General features: G+C 43.6%; 1 protein-coding gene across 2 annotated transcripts in view; it reads right to left on the bottom strand.

The window, feature by feature from the left end:
• Positions 1 to 24,557, bottom strand: part of adarb2 (adenosine deaminase RNA specific B2 (inactive)) — a 240,458-nt gene that overhangs the window by 30,678 nt on the left and 185,223 nt on the right. For both annotated transcript variants that reach the window (XM_085362625.1, XM_085362626.1), the window contains one exon: positions 12,704 to 12,818. In XM_085362625.1, the coding sequence (XP_085218751.1) occupies positions 12,704 to 12,818 (115 nt within the window). The remainder of the gene's footprint in view (positions 1 to 12,703; positions 12,819 to 24,557) is intronic.

The raw sequence follows: 24,557 nt of genomic DNA, 5'->3' as shown, positions 1-24,557 counted from the left end.
AGTGGGGGTGGGGGGCGCTGGATCAGCACGTTCACGGCTTGCCATTCCTTCCTTTCTGCCACAAATCTCTCCCATCGCCTCTGAAAGTCAGGCTTCGCTGGCTTCTGGCAGACCTGCAGGCATCGCCGGACCGGCACATGAGCTTTTATCAGCCTCGGCCCAGATGGCACTGCAGCGTTAGAGTCCTGACACCTTCAGTGATGAGGAGAAGGAAGGAGGGCAGGGGAGGAAAAAAGAAAGGCTGAACGGGAGAGAAGGGTGCATGACTGTGTGTGTGTGTGTGTGGGGGGGTGGGCAGTTATAGAAAAAATAGACCAGTAAAGACGAAAGGAAAAATCTAGGGTAAAATTAAACTTTTACTCTTGAAAGTAGAATACCTGAAAATAAGTATTTGGCTTAAAAACTGAATGCATTAAAACAATGTATTTAAATATCGTTGAATGAGCTTTTTTTATTTGTATCTACTATCCGTGGCAGTAGCCACAGTTTTCAATATATTTATAACATTTTCTTGGAAGCAAAACAAGTTCTAAAGTCATTGTTGACATATTATCACATTTTAGGTTAGCACATTTGAGGTCTTAGGTAAACAGCTGTTTATTTATGCAACTAACAGATACTTAGCAGCATTATTCACTGGGCCATGTGAATAAGTCCAATATTTACTCTGTTTATTGCTTATTTTTTGGTCTCCACCAGCTTCTACAGAATATGTGGCTCTTTGGGAGCTAAATATTTCACTAGGCTTAACACACTGGTTAGTTTAAGTAAGGACCTGTTCAACATCACAAAGAACTCTTTAAACTGAGTTCGTTATGGGAGCTTCTGTTTCCTCGACTCTTATGGTGAGTCATTTTTTATTACGATTGCATTTGGGCCAGTGATGGTCATATATACACTGAGAAGGCATAACATTACGATCACTGACAGGTGAAGTGAATAACACTGATTATCTCTTCATGATGCCACCTGTTAGTGGGTGGGATATCGGGTTGCTGACCCCGTCCCCTGCGGAACAATGCCAAGAATGGACATGTGAGAACTGGACATGAGCAACAGAGGAAGTTTTCCTGGCTTGACAAATTACCTGGGGAACACCTGGCACCAAGATGCCAGACTATGGGAAGATGGCAACTCAGCAGAGGTGTGATGCTTTGGGCAATGTTCTGCTGGAAAACCTTGGGTCCTGCCAACCATGTTGATGTTACTTTGACACGCACCACCTACCTAAGTATTGCTGCAAACCGTGCACACACTTTCATGGAAACGGTATTCTCTGATGGCTGTGGCGTCTTTCAGCAGGATAATGCACCCTGCCTCGAAGCAAAAATGGTTCAGGAATGGTTTGAGGAGCACAACGAGTCTGAAGTGTTGGCTTGGCCTACAAATTCCCCAGATCTCAAACCAGTCAAGCATCTGTGGGATGATACTTTAAGTCCACTTCCATAACTTAAAAATTAGATTCCACAATACACTTTTAGGGTTGCATTGGAGTCCATGCCTCGATGGATCAGGGCTGTTTTGGTGACAAAAGGGGGACCAGCACAAAAAGCTATGCCTGATCAGTGTATATTTCAGCTGCTCAGAGATAAAAAGACAATGACGCCTGTTCAGTTTACTGCTCACAAAAAACAAGCTCTTTTGTGTAAACTGGTCATTAACATAATTTGGTGTGTGTAGTTTCAGAAACACATAATCCTGTGCAATTTGATGTAATCATATCTCAGTTTTCCTTGAAAAAGGTAGGTTTAAAATTCTGTACTATTCCAGTACAGTATGAAGACTGTACAATCCTAAGAAAAACAGTATTGTGAGTTCAGCCATTGACATTCCCTGTAAGCAATGCAGTCCAACCCTTTCTCAGTGATAAAGCAAGTTCAAAAAGGTAACAGACTCTCCCAATTTCATTCTCCTGCTTTTCCTTGCCGTTCCACTTTGCGATTGTTTAGATCAATTTTGCAGTGGATAATTTCTGCAGCACTGCTTGCTACCCTCCCATGAAATTGGCACTGAGGTTGCCTTCAGTTTGCAGGAGAAAGAAGAGGAGGGGGAGGACGAGAAATGAATGAAAGAGAGGGAGAGAGAAAGTGGGAGAGGCAGGCAGAGAGCCCACAGGCAGTATGCTGTTTTTAAACCAGGAATAATCAGCTGCATCTCACAAGTACAAAAAGAGATGGTCGAAAGGATCGAGGTAGAGTAGAGTCAAAGGCCTGAGGCTTCACACAAATACATCTGTTGATTACTGGGGATTCAAAGATGTCACACCTCGGGATAACAGCACTTTCAAAAAGCATGTACATCAGAGCGAGACCTGGAACTGCTCATTATAGCAGCTGCACTACACTAGTCAGTGCCTGTCAGAGCCCTTTAACTGGAAAACACCGCCTCACTATAGCAACCCAGAAGGTAAACAAACTTTTTGACGCCACATAGAGCTTAGACTCCCCCCCCCCCCCCCCCCCTTCTGCAAAGCCCTCGGTACATACAGGTATGTTTTTTTAATGGTATTGTGATTACTGCTCCTGAACCTGACTTAGCCTACATGGAGGAAAAAGTGAGGTAGGAGGAGTGGTAATAATCAAGCAAAGCAGTGCAATTTCCCTGTCAAGAATTAAAGGGAATGTGCGCAGGCCTGCCAGGTCAAAGTGCGGGAAAATTGCACTCATATTCAAGTGATTGGCACCCAGACAAATCATATTCACGATTATTACTGGCGTCATTTGAGGTCAAGTTGGGCAGTTTAACTTATTTGACTGAACACTGTGGTCAGCTGTGTGGCATATCACTGCTTCGTGTGTCACAAAATGGCTCGAGTGCTGTTAAAGTGAGTTAATTTCATTGGTCTTGATTGGTGTCAGTACCCGTGACTAAAATGTTCCTTTTCCTAATGACCTCGTGACTTCGAGTGTGCCACAAAACTGTCCTGCACATGCAAATTGTGCACCATTAACTGCTTGTTTGGGCCACTTTGGCCGGTGCCTCCTTCAACAAAGCAGAACATTAAGTTCTTCTACTGTATCTGAAGTAAAGACTAAAGAGACAGAGCTTACAGTCTCCAATGAGCAGGAGCTCTTTCGCCACAAAAGGAAATCAAAAGTGAGGCACTTTTTTATGCTGAACCAGGTTGTTTTATTCTTACATCTCAAAGTAAGTCAACACATTTATCAAAAAGCTACTGTATGCACTTCCTGAGTGTTTATGCTTAATGCTGCATTACTTTCAACCTACAATATGGTCCATTCCACTTGGGTCTGTCTCCATGTTGGAAAAATGGCCCCTCACCACCAGGCTGCATCACACTACATTACACAGCACTGCGGCAGACTGCGGGGCAGTTGTTTAGGCTCTTAGATGGCACATCTTCACTAAATTCACATTTTGCTTTACGAGGGCAGGACTGTGTTTAAAAGAGACTGGAAAACAGCGTGGTTCAGTCAGGTCATCGGCGCCAACAGTGACACACACGGGGAAAAAACAAGCTTGCAGTTTCACTCAGCGTATAGGTGCAGAGCTGCGATATAGACTTTTCCGTACACCAAAGTGTTTTCTGCCAGCTGAAAATCCAGAGTGTGTTGGAGGCAAAGCGTTTTTGTTTTTTTAGCTTTGGCACTTTTGTTGCTATGAGGCGGAATAAGTAGCATGTGCCTGACTCCAGTTGAGTCCAGCTTGATTGGCAGACCAACAATGAAGAAAATATTCCTTTAAGCATCATTTTTTTCCATCAACATTGTGATTTTGGAGATTTCATTTGGTATGGGCTCGAATACTCAGGGAGCTGCTGTACTGTAGCTAATAACACCAGGAGAAGTAAGATGTGACAGGTGGTTAGCGTAATGTTTGTTCATTGTTTTAGAGGAGTTTAAAAGTACACAGCTCTGATGGTATGATTACCCCCTGCAGTATTCTCCTAAACGATACAGACAAACGCCCACATCAGCGCTGGTTCAGGAGTAGAAGCCGTTGAAATCGGGTCAACGAAAAGTTCTTCTACCAAAGAAAATAATTAAAGATAAATAAAATAAAGACAAAAACTAAAAATTCAATCACACTCCACTTTTAAATGTGTTAACCACCTGATTTGAAAACTTTTATTTTAAAAGTACATTGAATGAGTTAAACGTTCTGACTTCCTCCTCACATCTATTACACTGGTTCTGTCATGGGCTGTTTCTTTTCTTCCAGCATTTTGAGTTTCATGCCTTTTTGAATTATGACGTTCTTGTTTGTATACTTTAGGCTTCAGTCAGTTCTGTTGATATTGAGTTCTGTTTCCCTATTTAGTTCTTGTCTGTTTAGGTTCCTCCCATGTCTGTTTTCCCCACTATGTTAGTTATAGTGTCGTGTCTTCAGTGTGCAAGTGTGTAATGTCCCCGGTGTTAGTCTCCCTCGCCCCCTTGTGTGTTTCAGTATGTCTTTGTCCTCTTTGTGTCTGTGTTTCTGTGCATGTGTCTCTTCCCAGTTTATGTCTCCATGTTTTCTGTTTTATTTTGAAAGTCTTGTGTTCCGTGTTCAGTGTGTTTAGTTTTGCTTCCCATGTGGCGTCATGTTAATTTGCATCAGCTGTGTTCCCCGTGTGTTTCCACTTCCTAATCAATGTTGTGCGTATTTATGTGGTCTGCTGTCATTCATTCTTTGTCAGGTTGTCTTTTATGCATCCAGTTTAAACATTTTTAGGCACTTAGTTTAATGAATAGTCCTTCTATCAGTTCACAATATTCAGATCATTTTAATTCTTAATTCTTTTAAACTGGGCAAGTGTAGCAAAATCAATGTCCAATGTGCAAAACGACAATAGGAAAATGACCCTACTTCCTGTTTCATCTTTGACCTCAATAATCCTTTTAAAACTAATAATTAAGACCATTCAATCTCATTTAAAGTAGTATGATGTTAACTTTGTAAGTTAGCTTGAAACAGGTGTTAAAGCAGGACATGATTTATTGCAGCCATTCCCAGAATTTAAAATGCTATCATCTAATTTGAAATCTAAAAATCTTTTACATTGCATCAACACCTCTAATTGCGCAACAGAGAGTTTTAAAGTTTGTGCTTTCACTCTAACCGATGAACCATCGAGGCCAGATTAACCCTTATTTAAACGTTAATATGATAGTTTAATGAATTAAGAAGCTAATTTGCTGATATCCTGCAGCTAAAATAAATGGCTCTTCCAAACTGTTCTAACTAATTTATTTGTAAAAGAAATGTTCTTATTACACCTTGTCCCAATCCTAATGCAAGTTCTGGTCTGAGGCCAGTGCTTTTTGATAAACCAGTAATCAGGAGTGTTTATTGCACACTTAATAGGTAGTTTAAGGAAGTACGTACAGAAATGTGGTGATTTAAATACTGTCCCTATACTGGTTTATTCTCCCCTACAATGACTGAGCAGATTTCTTGTTGGATGAATGGATTAAAGTAAAGCCAAGTTGATTTCAGTGGAAAAATGTTCTTATCCTAGAGAGTCGACTAATCAATAATCGCTTTGTAAGAAATGCAAGTAAGCAAAAGTGACAATGAAATATAATGAAAACTTTGTCATCAACAGAAAGTATCAAAAATCAATCTGTACTTTTAGTTCAATTAAAACATTTAAAGGAAAAACTTCAGTTTCTCTGTAACAGAGGGTTTGTAAAGTGCTGTAGTGTTATTTTTGGAGTACAGGATCTGAATACTCGTCTGCTGGAGTTCCTAAATAAACCTGCTGAAACCTAAACCGACTGTCAGCGAGCTGCTGTGAATTATTCCCGGAAATATAAGACTTCAACAAAGAAAGCTATTACATGTTTGAAGTGAAAAGTGAGCACAATTGCTGAGGATACTTTACAGGCAATAACTATAAGAAACCACAGGGAGTGACATGACCGTGAACTTTGCAATGATCCATTATTATACATGCCAGCTGCAACTCAAAGACACTGGAAAGCGATTATCAGAATCCCTTTATTCTCTATGGTTATAAAACAGGGAAAATGTTTCTTAATAAGCCACCCATTATCTCTGAGCACCATAACGCAGACGTTAAAACATTTTTTTCTGAAGCAGACTAAGCTCTCAAGGTCAACTTTTAGTCAACTCATTTATATGCCATTTAGGTTGTGCTTCATGAATCCTATCTATCATGTGTTCTTTCATCACAAGATGTTGGGTGATTACGTTGAATGTCATCCAAACCGTGTCGTCTGAATCGCAGCAAATCTCTGAAAATGCTCAGCAGCAGGGGAGAGGAAAAGGAAAAAACACGCACACACACAACTTGGCAAGAGTAGAGAACGCACCCTGTTGAATCTTTATTAGCTTTAACAGGAAATCGCTCTCAACATATAAGGCTGTCTTTGTGGAATGCTGCTGGAGCTCTCAAATTCTCGCTGCCGCAACAAATCCCGTGTGCATCTCTGCTCTGTTGTCGGACGTGATTGTTAAATGTTAAAATTTGCAACATCCATAAAACCAGATTAGGAGTAGAGAAATCCTTATTTGAAAATGGATGCGGAGACTTCGAACCATAGCTTAACTTACACTTGTAATTAACTTGCTTGAAACCCTTTGTTATCGTCTCTTCTCTCGGTCCCTGGGGTAAGCCTCGGAGGACGGCTTTCTCACTCCATCCCAACAAACAAATTTGAAGAAAGAAGAAAGGAGGAAAAGGGTGTGCTTCTTTTTTAGCATCTTTCTATGAGCACTGTTTACCATCACCAGACAGCTGATGCGATTCAGATTGATTCAAATGAGATTTTCCACACTTTCTGACGATGCGTTCTGGCACTTTACTTTGGTAGTCGTCTCACAACTCTCAGCCTGGTGGTGAGGCTAATCTCACTCAGGTTGAAGCTCAAATGTCTCGGTGGGACTCCTGCAAGGGCGGGGGAGGAGGGTTCGCTCTCTGTCTATGGTTAAAAGACGGACCTTGATTAATATTCTCGAGGCAAAAGCCACGGAGACATGGAGAGTGGCAGAAAAGGAGGGCGGGGTGCAGAACAGGACTCCCCAGTGTTCCTGTCAAGTTTGGTGTCTGACTGCACGGATTCTGGCCACCACACTGCTGCCGCCGCCGCCTTACTGCGAATACTCGGCAGCCCTATGTCTGGATCTTTGAAGATAATGTGTGCTATTAATAAACAAACAGAAGCAATTACTGGGAGGGAGAGGAGAGGGTTTGGATTAGGTCAGGACGAGCGCCGGCCTCACTTTAGTCTAAACTGATGAGCTGCTGCACTCCAAAGACAGTTGAGATACCAATCCCTTCTCGCTGACCCCTGCACCCCCACAGCCTGCAGCCACAGAGCCAGATAAGACACCTGTGTGTGTCTGTGTGTGTGTGTGGTCATTTTTTATATTACAGTAGATCCCAGAGAGAGCGAAGGCCCTGTGTTTCGTACCATGACTTTTACTATATATCTTCTCACATAGCATTGCTGCATAAGTTATTTATCTCAATTTACGTGTGCCTTTCATTTCTTGGGGTGGAGGTTATTGTTTTATTTACTGATATGTGAAGAAAATATGTCAAAATTTGGCTCATTCTTTTTTTTTTTAGTTAATAATTGATCCATTACTTTTTTTTATGATTTTTTATCTTTAAATGATAAAAAACACCCCAAAACAAAACAGAAAACAGAGTCTGTTACAGGTTAGGTTAGGTCAGAGGTCGGCAACCCTGTTGGCACGCGAAGGGTTAACTGATGGCACGACCATAGCTGGACTGGCCATCGGTCATACCGGGCATTTGCTTGATGGGCCGATGATTTTTATTTTTGTAACGGTATAAACAATGAAAGGTGGTGGATTGGCCAGATGCTGGCTGATGTGTAAAATAACTCAGTTGTTTGTTGGTGGCTATGGCGGAGCTTCCACAGATTCAGTAAAATTAACAAGTGGTGGAGGCCAGCAGGTGGATGAGGGAGAGGGGAGGCAGGACGAGGAGAGACCCGAGGCGGCCGCCGGTCCGAGTGTCAGGTGAACTGAACTTCAGGTAAGAAGTTATGACCTGCAGTCTATCTGGGTCAGATATAAACCAAGTTTAGGTGGAGTTTATTTTCGTTGTGCTGACTTTTCACAGTCAGTTACAATAACTCGTACTGCGTGAGCTAGCATGACGGAGTTTCTATACAGCTGGGTGGGTGCTATGATGTTACTGATAGTGAACTTTTTATTCATAAGGTTAGTAGAGTTGCCAACCGTCCCGTAAAAAGACAGAATTGTCTCGTATTCAGAGAAAATATTATGCGTTTCGTGTTGAGCTGAGAAGGGACGCACGCAGTTTGTCCGTACTTCAGCTAGAATGGAAAAAGAAACAAAGGTGGATTTATTCTGTCGTTACGCTGCACAGCTGCCTCTTCTTCTCTCATTCTCTCCCCCTCCGTCTCCTGTTGCTACTTTAATCATGAAACTCATCAATGATCAGCTGATTGGCTTTTCTCTCTTGTTTGTTTATCGCCCACTTTGCGCCAGAAAGAGGAAACCGGCGGATGTCGCACTAAACAACAGCAGCACATTTAAGCTTGATCAGCTGTTGTTAGAATTTATTTAATATTAATTTCTAGTGTCAGCTGAGGTTTGCTGGAGCCACAGCTGTAATGCTGCTGGTCAGGATGTCAGTTTGTATACCTGGTGAGAGGGAAACATGAAGATGAAACCAGGAGATGTCCTTACTGAATCATCAGAGCTGAACAGGTGATGGAGAAACAGGTTTACCTTTTAGGTGACATGAATGAGTTGAAGGGAAGTTATGAACTGTTTATGAACTGTATTTGGCTCTACATATCTGTGTGAGCAGATTTTCTCTCACATGAGTCCTCAGGTAGCCCTCTGAATGCTGGACACTTGGAGACCTGTGTTTCTGAATGGGAGACCAGAGATCCCATTAACATGTGTATCTCTGTATTAACAGATATGCCATATTGGCCCAGTTTATTTTGCTTATCATTGTTGTGAGGAGACCATAAATAGCATTTGTATTTTCTGTTGTACAGTTCATTTGCTGTTCTTGTTATGGATAAAAAGTGTCTTTTTTTGTTTCAAAATAGCTGATAACTATTCACTGATAGCTGCCTACATCTGCAAACAAATATAATTCTATAAAGTGGTTCTATATATTGTGTAACTGTTCATATAGAGCGTTATTAAATCTTTTGCTAATGCAATCATATGGCACACTGACTTCTGAGGAAATTTTAAATGGCACTCGCCATCAGAAAGGTTGCCGACCCCTGGGTTAGGTTGTCTTACCCTGCTCTCAGACTGTATAATGGAAATTCAGAATTTTCCACCTTTAAATAAAAAAGGTTAACAAAGTTTAAATTGAATTGTTACACAAAGGTTGTTTAACGATCTTGTGTGTGTGTTTGGAATGATAACGGATGAAAAGGTTAGCTGTACAGACACTGTCCTGTGTGCAGAAAAAAGCTAACCAAAAGCCTTTCAGCCTTCATCTTATCTATTGTGAGGTCTTTCTAGGGTACCAATGAACAAAAGGTCTCAGTGATAAACTGGTCAGCTTCCCTGGTGTTTCAAAATCTCCTGTCTGACTGAAAAAACACCAGCTAGCTACCTAGCTAGCTAGCCAGCTACCTAGTAGCTAGCTACCTAGCTAGCTAGCCAGCTAGCTACTGACATTAAATTTACATCACATCTGTGGTCAAAAGCAATGTTCCCTCTAATTTTTCATGTGTCTGAGCGAACACACAAACTCCCTGAGCGGTCCCTTGGACCACTGTGAGCAACAGCAGACGTGTGCACTGTGGTCACGCCAGCATTGAATCCATCCAAGTTACATGGTTTATTAAAATAATCAAATTACAGCATTTATGTTAGACTACTTTTAATTAACTGCTTTAGCCCACTTACAGTGAAAATTTAAATAAATCTTGTTCGTGACCTGTGTAGTATGTTAACACTACTGGAAGTAAAAATAACTCGAACTCCAATTTTGAAAACACAACTTTCTTTTTTTTTTTTCTTTTATAAAGCTCTGACCTGTATTATGAGTCTGAGTCTGTGGTCTGGGAGAGTCCTGTAACTCTCTGTCTGCAAAATACAGTATATAAAGACCAATGTTGGGCAATTAATTATATAGTTACTTCTTCAAAAAAGTTACTGAGTTTTGCAAACAACAAACAGTTTTTTGCAGCTGCTTACCTAAAAATGCAGCCGAGGCGTTTTTTAAATAAACATTTCAAACTATTTACAGAACAATCAGCTGTTCTGCATCAAATTTGATGCCACACAAATTATTTGTGCCACTCCAAAAAATAATTTCTGTCCACTATGAGATAAAGGAGAACAACAGCCTGATACCTGCAGGCCTGACAACAGGAGATGTGTCACTGCTGTAACACCTGTAACACTCAGCAGTCGCCTCATTGTTCTGACACACACAACAAAACTATTGACTACACTACACACTAACTACACAAGATTTGCGCTAAACGTCGCAAATCTCTCACATCTCAAAACACGCCGTCACTCCTATAACTTCCTCCCGTTTCTTAACAACTAAATGCCATGTTTTGATTGGTCGACATGGTACATTTTTCGACCAATGGGAAAGGGTGGGGGGTGTTTTGGTTTCATCTTTGCTCACAGGCGGAGAGTGCTTTCGAGCGTTTTTTTCTTATAAAACGCTGTTTTTACCGTTTCTCCCCGCAGTAAATATAAACAACGACAGTATTGAGGAAGAAAAACAAACACTGCATATATTTTTTATCACAAATCTGGTTTTACGTGGCCTATCAACACAATTTAAGAACTGGTATGAAGTCCACACTTTTTCCGTCAATTGTTCCGTCTGTCCTGCTCACATCTCCAATGGTTGTCCACATTGTCATTAACGTGGCTTCACTCCACATCAGCCACGCCGCTTTGCTAGCTAAAACACCGGTGTTGGCACATAAGGACGCTGTCATAGCCTGTCAACGACGTGGATTAGCTGCGCATATGCGTGAATGTGAATCACGTGATTGGCTGGACTATGGGATAAAGTGGCATCGTTCTAATCCCACACTGGAGCAGCCAGTCACTTACTGACTAACACTGCAAAACAGAATTGTTAACGTATTTACTTTAATTTCAATTCAGGTTAGAACTTTTTTTTGTGCGCAACGCAGATTTTTTCTGCGCAGAGACCGTGCCAGCAGTACGCACGAACGCAGCTTAGAGGGAACATTGGTCACAAGCCACAGGTGGTAGTTGTTGTGCTGCTGCTGAGTTTTGACGGGTTTTAACGACTTCTCCTCCTGTGTGGAGGATGTGGAGGTTTAGTCTGAGTGGAGACACCTACTGTTCAGGAGAATACTAACCTTGTAAGAATAATGCTAACAAGGTTAGCATAAATGAAATGGGGCCTTAACAGCAACAGCTAACAGCTAAAGCTAGCATATCCCAACAACAATTTTCAGTAACAGACAATGACACACAAGCTAACAGCAGAAATGCACACCATCAGATAACAGCTAGGAACGTTCAAGACAAAGGTCTTTGGTGCGATTAACCTTACATTTATGTAACGCAGTTATAGTTTCTCTTATAAACAGGGGTGCACATAAGTGGTCCGCAGGTGCGCATTTGCTGTTAAAATAAAAGACATGCGCCAGATATGAAGTTGCAACGTGCGTTTGCGTACATATAAAAGGCAGTGTTTTTGTCCGCTAGAGTGGGATTTTCACGGCATATTCTGCACCACATCTCTGTGCGTTCATCATTTGTTTGAAGCCAGCTCACTTCCTGCAACCACTTTTCCGAGAACACGCGCTTCTTTTGCGGTTCGGACTTCTTCTGACATTTCTTTGGAGGTGGAGGAACACCAAAGTAATTGCTTAAAGGAGCTTGCTTCTTCGACATCTTTAAGTTCTAAACAAATGTCTGTCCTCCTCCAGAGAATCTTATGTACGCAAACGCGCGTTGCAACTTCTAATGTGGTGAGCATCTTTTATTTTGACAGCGAATGCGCACCTGCGAACCACTTTTGTGCACCCCTGCTTATAAAAAACAGATTTAGAAACCTGACAGCTTACTTCGTATAAACTTAATGCGAGATCATCCTGGCGTGGATGTGTGCCATGCAACTCTATAGAATTATTATAAGTGATGTGGAGTGCGTGTGGAATATGCTGAAGCAGAAATAACACACGTCTGTGTGTGGGAGGCCCCGATCGACTACAACAAACAGCACTCCTGTAAGACAAAGATGTAGTCATGTAAATGTCTAGAAATGGAACTCATTGTTTCACACTTTAGGAGAAAAGCAGATTGAAGCCTCCTCCTACTTACTGTTCCTTCACTGAGTCACTCCGTCAGGTTTCAGATTAAGGTGATCTAGTTAAAATTCCCACTGTGACATCTGGAACTCCTGTCAAAGCTCCATGAGCACTGAAAGTCCAGTATGCAGTGAGGATGACTGACACTCACTACCATGTCTCATTCTCCTCAGAGATTCTAAGCAGTCAATAATTCATCAGGAAGGTATACTCTCATGTAAGGGTGCAAGGTACAGCATGGAGTGGAAACTTTCTCCCTCTTCCCACCCTCAGTTTGTCATTTCTTTCTCAACCTACAGACAGTCCCTTCCCCATCTCTTCCTTGTTCTCCCTCCTTCACTCACTCACTCACTCCCCCCCCCCCCCCCCCCCACCTTACTGTCTCAATTTATATTGCACCACTTCAATAATTCAAAGTGATATATAAAAGTCAATGAAATTTGCCATACCTCGGGTCATTACGATGCCTGCCAGGGATTTGTGCCGAGCGTGCACAGGACTGCAGCCGCCCACCAGCGACCGGTACTTCTCCCTCACCAAGTGGAATATTGAATCAGCAAAGTCCTGAAAAACACAATCGCTCCCTTAATTTCTACTGGACACAATCTGTGGAGACCGACTACCCGGGTTTAAATTTGCTGCACTTGGTTAACCTGTTCAGGTAAACAGAGTGAGGTTTAGGGAGATTATCCTAAAAGCCAACTTACCTGTTTAGCTATGAGTGCATAGAGATCATCGAAATGCTCGAGGCATCGGTATAAAAAAAAGATTTCCAACAGTAGCACACAGCAACTTGATTATTATTGAAAGGTTTCAGCTGGAAAGCTCTACACACAGTATTATTAAATCAATGATACCTGATAGCCATGAGTGTTTTAGATCTTAGATGATGCATTTAATCTGTATATCCTCGTCTGGTTGTTAAAGAGACACAACATGCACATTTTGTTAAGCTCTTCCCTACTTAACCTTCCCGCTTACATGATCTGACAAAGCAGTGTTGCAATTGTGATGCAAATGTAAAGTTTTCATTGAGCAGCCATTAACTTTAACAGCAGAAGAGTTGGCTATATGCTGTCATGTACTCATTATCGTTTCTGCCAGCATATCCCAAAATAAAAGCCACTTGTCCCAGACCCCATTGTTTCCTGTCTGACTTCACTGGAGTGCACGATCGTGCTGGACACCATTTTTCAGTTCTCATTTCCTCCACCATCTGCCATTTGGAGCGCCTCTAAAAACTTGCTGTTTTTGCTTCTCGGTCTGACCGACATTACACATGCTGATTTACTGGAGATAAAATGCAAAGTATGAAATAAAACTGTGCTCTCTATGTACATTTGCCCCTCCACCTCCGACTCAACACTTCTCACCAGACATCCACTAAATCCACACTGTTCACCAGATGTTTGCCGAGACATGGGCACAGTTTTCGCACCCTTTGGAATTTTTAATGCTCTTTACTCGAGTAGTAATTAAGGGCTTAGTCTCCAAGCAGTCTCCACGCCAACTGTAGAGCGCAAACGGATCACTGGAAGATGGCAACAGAGTGGCAGTGGAGTGGGCCTTTTGGACAGATTGAAGCCCGCAGTGGCTAAAAGGACATCAACAGATGCCACAGTAACAGACGTACAGAGTAAGAGAGGAGCAGAGAGATTAAGGGCAAACAGAAAAAAAGGCGAGGAGAGCAAATGAATGAGCATATTGCACATTATAGCCCTCGTCAAGGCTGTGAAATACTCTCACAGTAGGAACTGGCGGTGGAGGTGCTCACAGCTTGTGTTGCGGTGGGTGGCGTGTGGGTGTTGTCACGGTTCTGGGTCCGTTGGACCCAGTATTTTGAGTTTATTGTGTTTTGATTTAAGTTTGCATCAGGGATTGTGTTCTTGTTCTCTTGTCGTGTTATGGTGATGAATATGATGTCTATTATGAGAGTTCCATGTTTCTGTTTGTCTGGGTTTAAGATGTGGGCTTAGTTTCATATGTCATTTCCTGTCTGTCTCTCTATGTCGAGCCTGCGTGTGATGTTTTATTGTGAAGGTCTGCGTCTTATGTGAGTGTTCAGTTTTACCTCTGTCTCATCTTACGGATTATTCCCAGCTGTGTCCACCACCTGTGTGTAATTCCCGTGTTTCTCTGTGTGTATTTAAGTCGTGTCCTCCGTCATTGTAGTTGCTGGTCCGTCTGTGTAACCACCGTGTCTCGCTCGTGTGTTCACCCTGCTGTTAACCATCGTCTGCTTCTGCTCGCCCTGCTTCATGTTCATGTTCTGGTTTCTGCGCTATAGTTTAGCTGTTTCCCTGTATAGTTTAGTTCGAGCTCCATTTGCTGTTTGTCCTCATTTTGTGTTCAATAAACCACCTTCACCTCTCCACTACTGCCTGCGTTTGGATCCCCCTTCATTTCCTCCACACGGCTCCTCTCACTCGCCGTGACAGTACGGACCAGCCACGAGATGGATCCAGCAGCTTTGTCTGGAGAGAGCGACCTCGCACGCATCCGACGCCTGATGGACTGGGTAACCCACACCACCAACGCAAGGGCAAGAGTGGTGGGGTTAAAAGCCATCGAGGCAATCCTGGAAGGAAATCCCTACCTCTGCCAGCTTAAGGGAGTTTCAGGCTTAATCTGCAACCTGCATAAAGCCCGGGGGGTGGTGCGAGCTCGGGAATCCACAGACTTTGTCCAGCAGCAGCGGACTACGGCCGCCCCGGAACAGTCACGTCAGCTTCTCCTGCCGGAGGTTTTGCCCGGCCCGCCGGAGGTTTTGCCCGGCCCGCCGGAGGTTTTGCCCGGCCCGCCGGAGCAGTCGGCAGGGAGGAAGCGACGTTCGCGTCACCGGCGCGGCACCCCACAGCCGGACTTCAGGATGTCAAAACAGTCGGCTGTGGTGGGTGAAGCAGACACTCTTTTTGTTCCTTTTTACCCAGATGCTAGGTCTATTTCTTCTGGAGCTATTTTTTGTGTCTCCTCTAAACATGATAAGGATTTCTCCGTCTCACCCATGACCATTGCTCCTAAGACTGCCTTTGTTGAGCCGACTTTTCGTGCTAATGACTATGTTCACGCTGTTGTTCCCATGCCCGGAGTAGCTGAGCCTAGCACTACGAACATAGGGAATTTAAGTGTCAGGGAAGCTTTCTTGTCTCTGTCAGTTCCTTCAGGGAAAGCTATAAACCTTTCTGAAACTGGTTTTTCTGACCATATTGTTCCATCCTTACTTTCACCTCAGTCTGTAGCCCAGCTGCCCTCAGTTCAGTCTGTAGCCCAGCTGCCCTCAGTTCAGTCTGTAGCCCAGCTGCCCTCAGTTCAGTCTGTAGCCGCTTCACTGCCTATAGCTCTGTTGCCACCAGTTCAGCTGTCTGCCCACTCATTAACCCAGCCATCATCCTCGAAGCCTCATCACAAGCAGGGAACACACTTCATACAAACTTTAGCTGGTTCACTTAAGCTGGCCATCTCAGAGACAGTTGCTCCCTCTAGGGCCTCCCCAGAGGCTGGGTGTCAGTCACCAGCCAACTCTGGACCCCTAGAGGTCAAGACACCAGCACCAGCAGCCTCACCGGAGAACTCACCTGAACAGTCTCGGCTCTCAGCACCCCCTGAGAGCTCAAGTGAGTTCACCCGTCCGCCTCAGTCCTCTGCTGAGTGTATTGGGGAACACTTCCAGCCCTCTGAGGACTGTATCCCACTGTTGCTGCCTGAGTCTAGCCACGGTGCTGCTCAGTCCCAGCCAGTGTCCACACTGGCAGAGGTCTCCGTACCTGCTGCTTCAGAGACTGCTTTCACTGGAGGGCCTGAGGAGCCCGTCCAGTCTCAAGTCATGTTAGCTGGGGGTTCAGGTGAACCCAGCCAGCGTCCTGCCTCGTCGGCTGGAGGGCCTGAGGAGCCCGGCCAGCCTCAAGTGTCGTCTGCTGGGGGTTCAGGAGAACCCAGCCAGCCTCAAGTGTCTTCTGCTGGGGGTTTAGGAGAACCCAGCCAGCCTCAAGTGTCGTCTGCTGGAGGGCCCGAGGAGCCCACCCAGCACCACGCCTCGTTAGCTGAGGGTCCTGGAGGACCCAACCAGCACATCCTCACACCTGCTGACGGTCCTGGAGGACCCAGCCAGCACATCTCCACATCACCTCCTGCAGCGTCGCTGCCGTCAGGTTCCGCAGCCGTCCCGCTGCCGTCATCCACGCCTGGTCCGGCCTCCGCTTCAACCTCGGTCTCGCCTGGTCCGGCCTCCGTGTCTTCAGCTTCGTCTGGTCCGGCCTCCGTGTCTTCAGCTTCGTCTGGTCCGGCCTCCGTGTCTTCAGTCTCGTCTGGTCCGGCCTCGGCTCCGCCTTCGTCTGGTCCGGCCTCCGTGTCTTCAGTCTCGTCTGGTCCGGCCTCGGCTCCGCCTTCGTCTGGTCCCGCCTCGTCTGATCCTGCGGTTGCCACACCGCCGTCGGAGCCAGCTCGACCCGTTCTGCCTCGCCTCTGCCGGCCGTTTTCCGGGCCTCTAAGATGGCATCATGGCCTTCGGGGACGGCCTCCGGAAAGAGTTCGTCGCTGCCGCTGGCATCGCGGCCGTCCTCCGGACCTGCTCGGTGGCCGCCACTACCTTCCAAGTGGTCGGCCTCCAGAACTGTTTGCCCGTCGCCGCCGTTGCCGTGTGCACGGTCGGTCCCCAGAACTGTTTGCCCATCGCCGCCATTGCTGTGTGCATGGTCGGCCCCCTGACTGTGTTATGGACTAGTGAACAGTCGTGTTTTGGTTCTGGACTCTCGTGCTCCTGGTTTTTTGTGTTTCGGGCCCTCCTTCCTGGGCCCCCTCCGCCCGCCCTGGCTTGGTGCTTGTGCTTTTTGTTTGGGGCTGTCGGGAGCCAGCCCTTTGAGGGGGGGTACTGTCACGGTTCTGGGTCCGTTGGACCCAGTATTTTGAGTTTATTGTGTTTTGATTTAAGTTTGCATCAGGGATTGTGTTCTTGTTCTCTTGTCGTGTTATGGTGATGAATATGATGTCTATTATGAGAGTTCCATGTTTCTGTTTGTCTGGGTTTAAGATGTGGGCTTAGTTTCATATGTCATTTCCTGTCTGTCTCTCTATGTCGAGCCTGCGTGTGATGTTTTATTGTGAAGGTCTGCGTCTTATGTGAGTGTTCAGTTTTACCTCTGTCTCGTCTTACGGATTATTCCCAGCTGTGTCCACCACCTGTGTGTAATTCCCGTGTTTCTCTGTGTGTATTTAAGTCGTGTCCTCCGTCATTGTAGTTGCTGGTCCGTCTGTGTAACCACCGTGTCTCGCTCGTGTGTTCACCCTGCTGTTAACCATCGTCTGCTTCTGCTCGCCCTGCTTCATGTTCATGTTCTGGTTTCTGCGCTATAGTTTAGCTGTTTCCCTGTATAGTTTAGTTCAAGCTCCATTTGCTGTTTGTCCTCATTTTGTGTTCAATAAACCACCTTCACCTCTCCACTACTGCCTGCGTTTGGATCCCCCTTCATTTCCTCCACACGGCTCCTCTCACTCGCCGTGACAGGTGTGTATGTATGGACACGGGCATATTGGTGCTTTGACACCGGTGTCAGCCCGAAGCTTTTTCGGCGAGTAGAACAGGAAGGAGCAGTGAAAAGTCATCACGGTCAATAACTTAGCACAGAGGTTCTCAGCTAACGGTTGGGTGACAGGTCAAAACTGAGGCGAGTCTCCTTATTTTTAACAACAGGCAACGAAGACAAGAAAAGACACATTTCCTCTACCACTATTTACTTGATGCTTGGCTAACACTTCACTGTTACTCGGCATTGCTGCCAGTTTTCGGTTTTACGGTCAGCGGCAATGATCAGTAAACATCCTCATTCCAGATTCACCTCTGAAATATAGTTATAAGGCATATTTTGTTTTGTCATGCCAAAAGACATTTTAAAGCCAAGAAACTCTTCACGAGACAGCTCAAAACCAAATAAACAGTTTGGGACATGGACTATGACAATAATGTTTTACATGTGTCAGAAGTGAATAAACAGGTATACAAAAATGCCTCTTTTTTCAATTCAAGACAGTTTTAAAGGTGCAAGGAGGTACTGTACCTATCCAGAGGTTGGTGCTTGGATCCCTGGCTGCTCCTGCATGTATCCTAAGTATCCTTAGGCAAGATACTAACCCCAAATTGGTCTCTGATGCATTCATTGGAGTATGAACACATGTGTATGTTAGAAGACATTCGAATAAGACATGCTGTATAAAGACCTTTGAGTGCTCGAGTAGAAAAGTGCCAGTGCATTTACAATTCATCTTATATTACTCTAGACAGTCTGCACTGCCAAATATTGCACACAGTCAACCCTCATGATGATCTACTGGAACAACTGCACAACATTTTGGACTGTGCCTCCAGTCCAAAAGAAAACTGGCATCTTCTGGACTCCATCATGGCCGTTTGCCAAGAGTTTCAGCCAACACAACTGCTTGGTTTACAACACGAGCAGCAGAAGGTCAGAATTATAGAGTCGTTAAAAAAGAAGAATAACATCTCTGGCCTTTCTTTCATGTTGGACAAACACATAGCAAGGGTAGCATCCACATTCTGATAGATATCCAACCATTTTCTGTTGCTTATCCGGGTCTGATCTACAGGGCAGCCCTTCTTCTCCCCAGCCACCCACCCCAGCTGATGAGGGGACACCAAGCCATTCCCAAGTCAGCTGAGAGATGTAATCCCTTCAGTGTGTCCTGGGTTTGCATGTCCTCCTCCCATTAGGACATGCTGGAAACACCTCACCTAGGAGGCATCCTACCCAGATACTTGAACCACCTCAGCTGGCTCCTGATGTGGAGGAGTAGTGGCTCTAGTCTGGGATCTTAGGCTGCAATTCCGATTTTTTGATCAAATCCGATTTTTATGTCTGCTTGTTCACACTACAAATAAAATGTGACAGCAAACGCGCTCTAGTGTGAACCCGCATGCACAAAAGATGACGTCACACACAGCGCTCTTTGTTTAGACACAGACCAAACAGTATTGTTTGACTGATGGCCGTTAATATAAAGACTTGTTTCGGACTTTACGTTTCCCAATTTTGCTTTAAGTTATAAAGTCATTTTGTTATTTACATATGGCCTAATAATTATCCTTATTGCTGTTTTAGAGGAGCGGTGCTTCAAAGGATAGTTGCAGAATCTACAGATTATACAGTACAAATAAAATGTTCACGTTGTCTTCCCAACAGTTTCACTGACATCTACACGGGATGGCCAGGAAGCGTTCACGATATCTTCTCAGGCGCTTATAATTGGCGTCTGTCTTGTGTCAGTGACGTAAAAGACGGATTTAATGCGACATATATATAAAGCAGTCGCTTTCTGAAACATCAGATATGTATTGGATTCAGTACCACATACGAAAGTGACCCAGGTCGGATTTGAAAATATCGGATTTGTGCTGTTCACACTGTCACACCATGATCGGATATATTGTTGCATAGGGTCAAAAAAGTCGGATTTGATGCGCTTTCGCCTGCAGTGTGAACGTAGCCTTATTCTTGAGGTCGCTATCCAGAGCCTGCGGCCATAAATAACAGGAATACAGACTGACCAGAACAACAGCTTTGCTCTGGTACAAGCAGCTTTGCCATACCCCAGCTTCAGTTCATCTCTCTACAACAGCGCTCCCCAACCGCGAGAGTTGAGGCTCAGGGGTAAAATTTATGGTTTTCAGGGTTTTTATCGGTTTTTATCGTTATTTTTTTTAAAATCATTTTTATCGTTAACTCGGTTTCCCTGGGTCTTTTCCCGTGTGTTATGAATAAATCTTCTTCTTTTTTGGTACCGGTACTGGTTTTATTTTGTTGTATTTATCCGTGACACCTTAAAAGCCGGTTCGTGAAAATATTGTCAGACATAAACCGGTCCGTGGTGCAAAAAAGGTTGAGGACAGCTGCTCTACATCACAGCATAAAGCTATAGAGGAGATTTCTTCACTTTCTTCATTTTATCAGTCGCTTCAGATCATTTTTCAAGGTCTTAAACAGACACATTTACTGTAAGTAGCTTTAATCCATTTTTAAACTAACAGTCTGCACCTTTAATACGCACAGCCCTACTCAGTGACCTGCAGCATGTGTGGAATAACAGTAATTAGTTTCCCTGTTAAAAAAAATCCAACCTTTTGTGCTGTTGTTAATAGGAAACAGCTGATACTCACTAATGTCTTTTTATGTTAGCACAGCACATGGACTTGGACACTCAGTCTTTTTCTTTCACTTTATCGTTAATATGAATAACTATAACCATATAGTTACATAGTTACGAATATCTACAATTATAACTATATTAACTGTACAACAATATTAACAGCTGTTGCTGTAAAACCATCAAAGTTTACAAAGGAGGGACGAATGAATGACTCCATTAAAACCTGTTAGATGTTACGCGGTGACAGTGAAATTCTGTTTTTAGTTTACTCTTCCACCACTTTTGCAAAAGACATAATAATGTGTAACAACTAACAAACACATAATTTGTGTAAATTTATTAATCGCCCGTAAAGATAATCGCACCTACGAGCGTTATTTGGGAGTGCTGCTAACAAGCTATTTTGTCCTGTTTAGTAAACCTGACACTGACAGTCTAAATTTGATACCTGTAACGGGTGGAACACCTGTTGTGTAGTGAATGACCTGTAGAGGGTGTAAAATAAAAAGCATAAATCTCACATGTCAGAATAACAAGTTTCTACAGCAATAAAGAAATAAAGAACAACCTGGTAACAATGTGTTGCTTTGTTTTTTTTAATAATATGCTTGAAAAATTAACTAAACATATAATTTCATATGAACACAAAGAGCCTCAATTGTTTTTGTTACCCAGTCATTTGCTTTGCCTTCTATAAAATGTGGATGTTGTCCTTTAAAAAACACAAAGTTAGAGCAAAGTGTGGATAGTTGTTATTCATTAAATGTCGAGTAAAACCAGCAAAAATATAAATCACATAGATTTTTGCCCAAAGACAAGGAAATTTAATGATAATTTTGTAATATTTGGCAACATTTCTGTCAATTTATTCTGAGTTTATAATTAAAATTCCACAGTTAAAATAATCCCTAGTATGTAGAAGATTACCAAGAGAAAACCATCCTCGCTCTGCCACGAGTCCTGCAAAATGTTCTGATTCTACACGCAGTAACAAAACCTGTGGGGAAAAAAAACCCTGCCTTGGTTCTTGCTCCTGAAAGTGACATCCAATTAATTTGAACAGAATCCTGCTTGGCTTGGCAGCGTCAGCTGGTGTCGGGCACATTCTGAACCCAGAGTCAAGTCCTCCATCCCTCCTAAAGGCCTTTTCATTGATGACATTACAGAGGTGAGAGAACGTGGCAGCTCGGAAAGGCCCGGAGAGCAAAGGTGGAATAGACCCTGGCAAACAGCCCAGCTTTTTGTCCCTCCCTCCTGCTTCTTCCTCCTCCTCCACCTCTCCTTTAACTCTCTCTCCTCTCATCTCTGTCACTCTCTCTCTCTGTCGAGTCGTCTTTCCTCATTCTTGTCTCATCTTTTTACCTCCTTGCTTTTTCATTCCTTTCCTCTCTTCCTTTTTCCTCCTCCTGCTAACTCTGTCTCTCAGGTTGGTCTGTGATAGAGGGCAGTGATGTGCCGACTGTGATTCAGAACCTATAATTTCCACATGGAAACAGCATAATCATGAACCTAATCTGCATCACCCGACTGAAAAGAAAAAAAGGCCTCAGCTCCCTTCCTGCATTCTCTTTTCTCTGTTTATATTATCAAATATCTAAATACATACCTCTGTCTGTACGGTGTCCCCCTATCATTTCCCTCACATTGACACACACATACACACACTCATATACGCACACTCATTCCTCAGTGGGGGAGTTGAGTGCCACCTTTAGTGTGGGCCTAATGTGGCAGAAAAACGGGGCCAAGGATCTCACTCCTCGGTCAGGGAGAACATCGGCCTGCCGCACAGCGAGAAGGAGGACCGGCTGGCTTGCTTTCGGATCAACATCAAGGTTAGCGCCGCTCCTCTACAGCTACGTTTGGGAATTTGGTATTCAAACTCTGTCTCAGGTAACTGATATAAACTGCACTCTGAATGCACCTCAGGAAACTGCTGTAGTGGCTGTTGTGTTGCTCAGCCCACCTGGTGTCTTTGCCGCATTAGTTCTGACCAATTTACTTGGCAATTCCTCCGGGCATCCCGAGGGTGGAGAAAACAAGCAACGGCGGTTATTTAGTAACATCTGCAGCTGCGCACGATGAAATTTACTGCCGTAATATCACAATCAGCTCGAATCAGGGGGAGCTGAAATTAGCAAAATTAAAGCAAAATTAGAAAGAAACAGTGACCTCTGACTCTGTCTGGTCTGACTGAAATCCAAGTCGCACTCAAGCCTGTTTGTAACTACATCAGTTAGCAACATTTGGCAACCCTCTAGCAACCAGTCAAGCACTGACATGCTTAAATACATGTGATTCTACATATTTGTAGGTGGTTATATACAAAAATGTAGTTCTGCCTCTGCTGTTTAAAGCAATTATTCTGGTCAGAACTGAGAACGCGATTATTTAACATATTATTCATCAAACTTGAAACTCATCAAAAAGGGCCACGGACAGTGCAAAAGATGGACGTGGTCTGAAAAGTGCACCCAGTGCAAAAGTGCCTAAACCTACATTCTTTTAATAGCCACCAGGGGGCGATAGTTGTGGTTGGAAAGACTTAAAAAGACTGTTTAAGTCCTACCTTGGACTTGTTCTCTGTATAGACTTTCCTTATGAGTTTATAGGCTCAGACACACATTTCAGGTAAAACGTTGAGCCTCTGATGTAAATATAACTAATAAGTTTCATGCTCATTTGCTAAAAACCACCGATTGATAAGTTGCTTTATAGCTGGCTTCAAAACATCAAGAGTGAAATGTTGAAAATGTTCATGTTGAGACATCAAAATAGATTTGATGCTGTCTATGTGGGAGATATGGGAGCATCCGTTTGGGAGTTAGGGCCCAGTTATGGGTGTTTTTGAATGGGCTAAAGAAAAAACAACAACACATGGAAAAACACAATCATTTCAACTTTATTTATCTTGTTTCCATAAAAAAAAATCTGCTTTTAGAAATCAAATTTTAAAGCAAGAAGTAATTAACCGCCATCTCCTCTTAGCATGGATCCCTGTAAAAATACTGTAGCCAGATATACGACCAACTGTGGTGCATATTCCTCATGACTACAACATCAGCATTCAAGCAACCAATCGTCTCTTCAGTTAGAATCTAGCAGCTAAAGATAAAAGTACCCCTCTGCTAACTAGCTAGCTGCTGTTTGGTTGGAAACAAGAAGCATGCTACAGATAAAGCATAAACAGTAACATAACGGTGTAATAATTCAGTGCAATACACAGGGAGTGCAGAATTATTAGGCAAGTTGTATTTTTGAGGAATAATTTTATTATTGAACAACAACCATGTTCTCAATGAACCCAAAAAACTCATTAATATCAAAGCTGAATGTTTTTGGAAGTAGTTTTTAGTTTGTTTTTAGTTTTAGCTATTTTAGGGGGATATCTGTGTGTGCAGGTGACTATTACTGTGCATAATTATTAGGCAACTTAACAAAAACAAATATATACCCATTTCAATTATTTATTTTTACCAGTGAAACCAATAGAACATCTCCACATTCACAAATATACATTTCTGACATTCGAAAACAAAACAAAAACAAATCAGCGACCAATATAACCACCTTTCTTTGCAAGGACACTCAAAAGCCTGCCATCCATGGATTCTGTCAGTGTTTTGATCTGTTCACCATCAACATTGTGTGCAGCAGCAACCACAGCCTCCCAGACACTGTTCAGAGAGGTGTACTGTTTTCCCTCCTTGTAAATCTCACATTTGATGATGGACCACAGGTTCTCAATGGGGTTCAGATCAGGTGAACAAGGTGGCCATGTCATTAGTTTTTCTTCTTTTATACCCTTTCTTGCCAGCCACGCTGTGGAGTACTTGGACGCGTGTGATGGAGCATTGTCCTGCATGAAAATCATGTTTTTCTTGAAGGATGCAGACTTCTTCCTGTACCACTGCTTGAAGAAGGTGTCTTCCAGAAACTGGCAGTAGGACTGGGAGTTGAGCTTGACTCCATCCTCGACCCGAAAAGGCCCCACAAGCTCATCTTTGATGATACCAGCCCAAACCAGTACTCCACCTCCACCTTGCTGGCGTCTGAGTCGGACTGGAGCTCTCTGCCCTTTACCAATCCAGCCACGGGCCCATCCATCTGGCCCATCAAGACTCACTCTCATTTCATCAGTCCATAAAA

Source organism: Diplotaxodon limnothrissa, linkage group LG9, assembly GCF_057381915.1.
Source record: "Diplotaxodon limnothrissa isolate DT_005_m linkage group LG9, D_limnothrissa_male_GT1.1, whole genome shotgun sequence".
NCBI lineage: Eukaryota > Metazoa > Chordata > Actinopteri > Cichliformes > Cichlidae > Diplotaxodon > Diplotaxodon limnothrissa.
The sequence above is the reverse complement of the archived record's forward strand: the minus strand, read 5'-3'. Positions and strand labels throughout refer to the sequence as shown.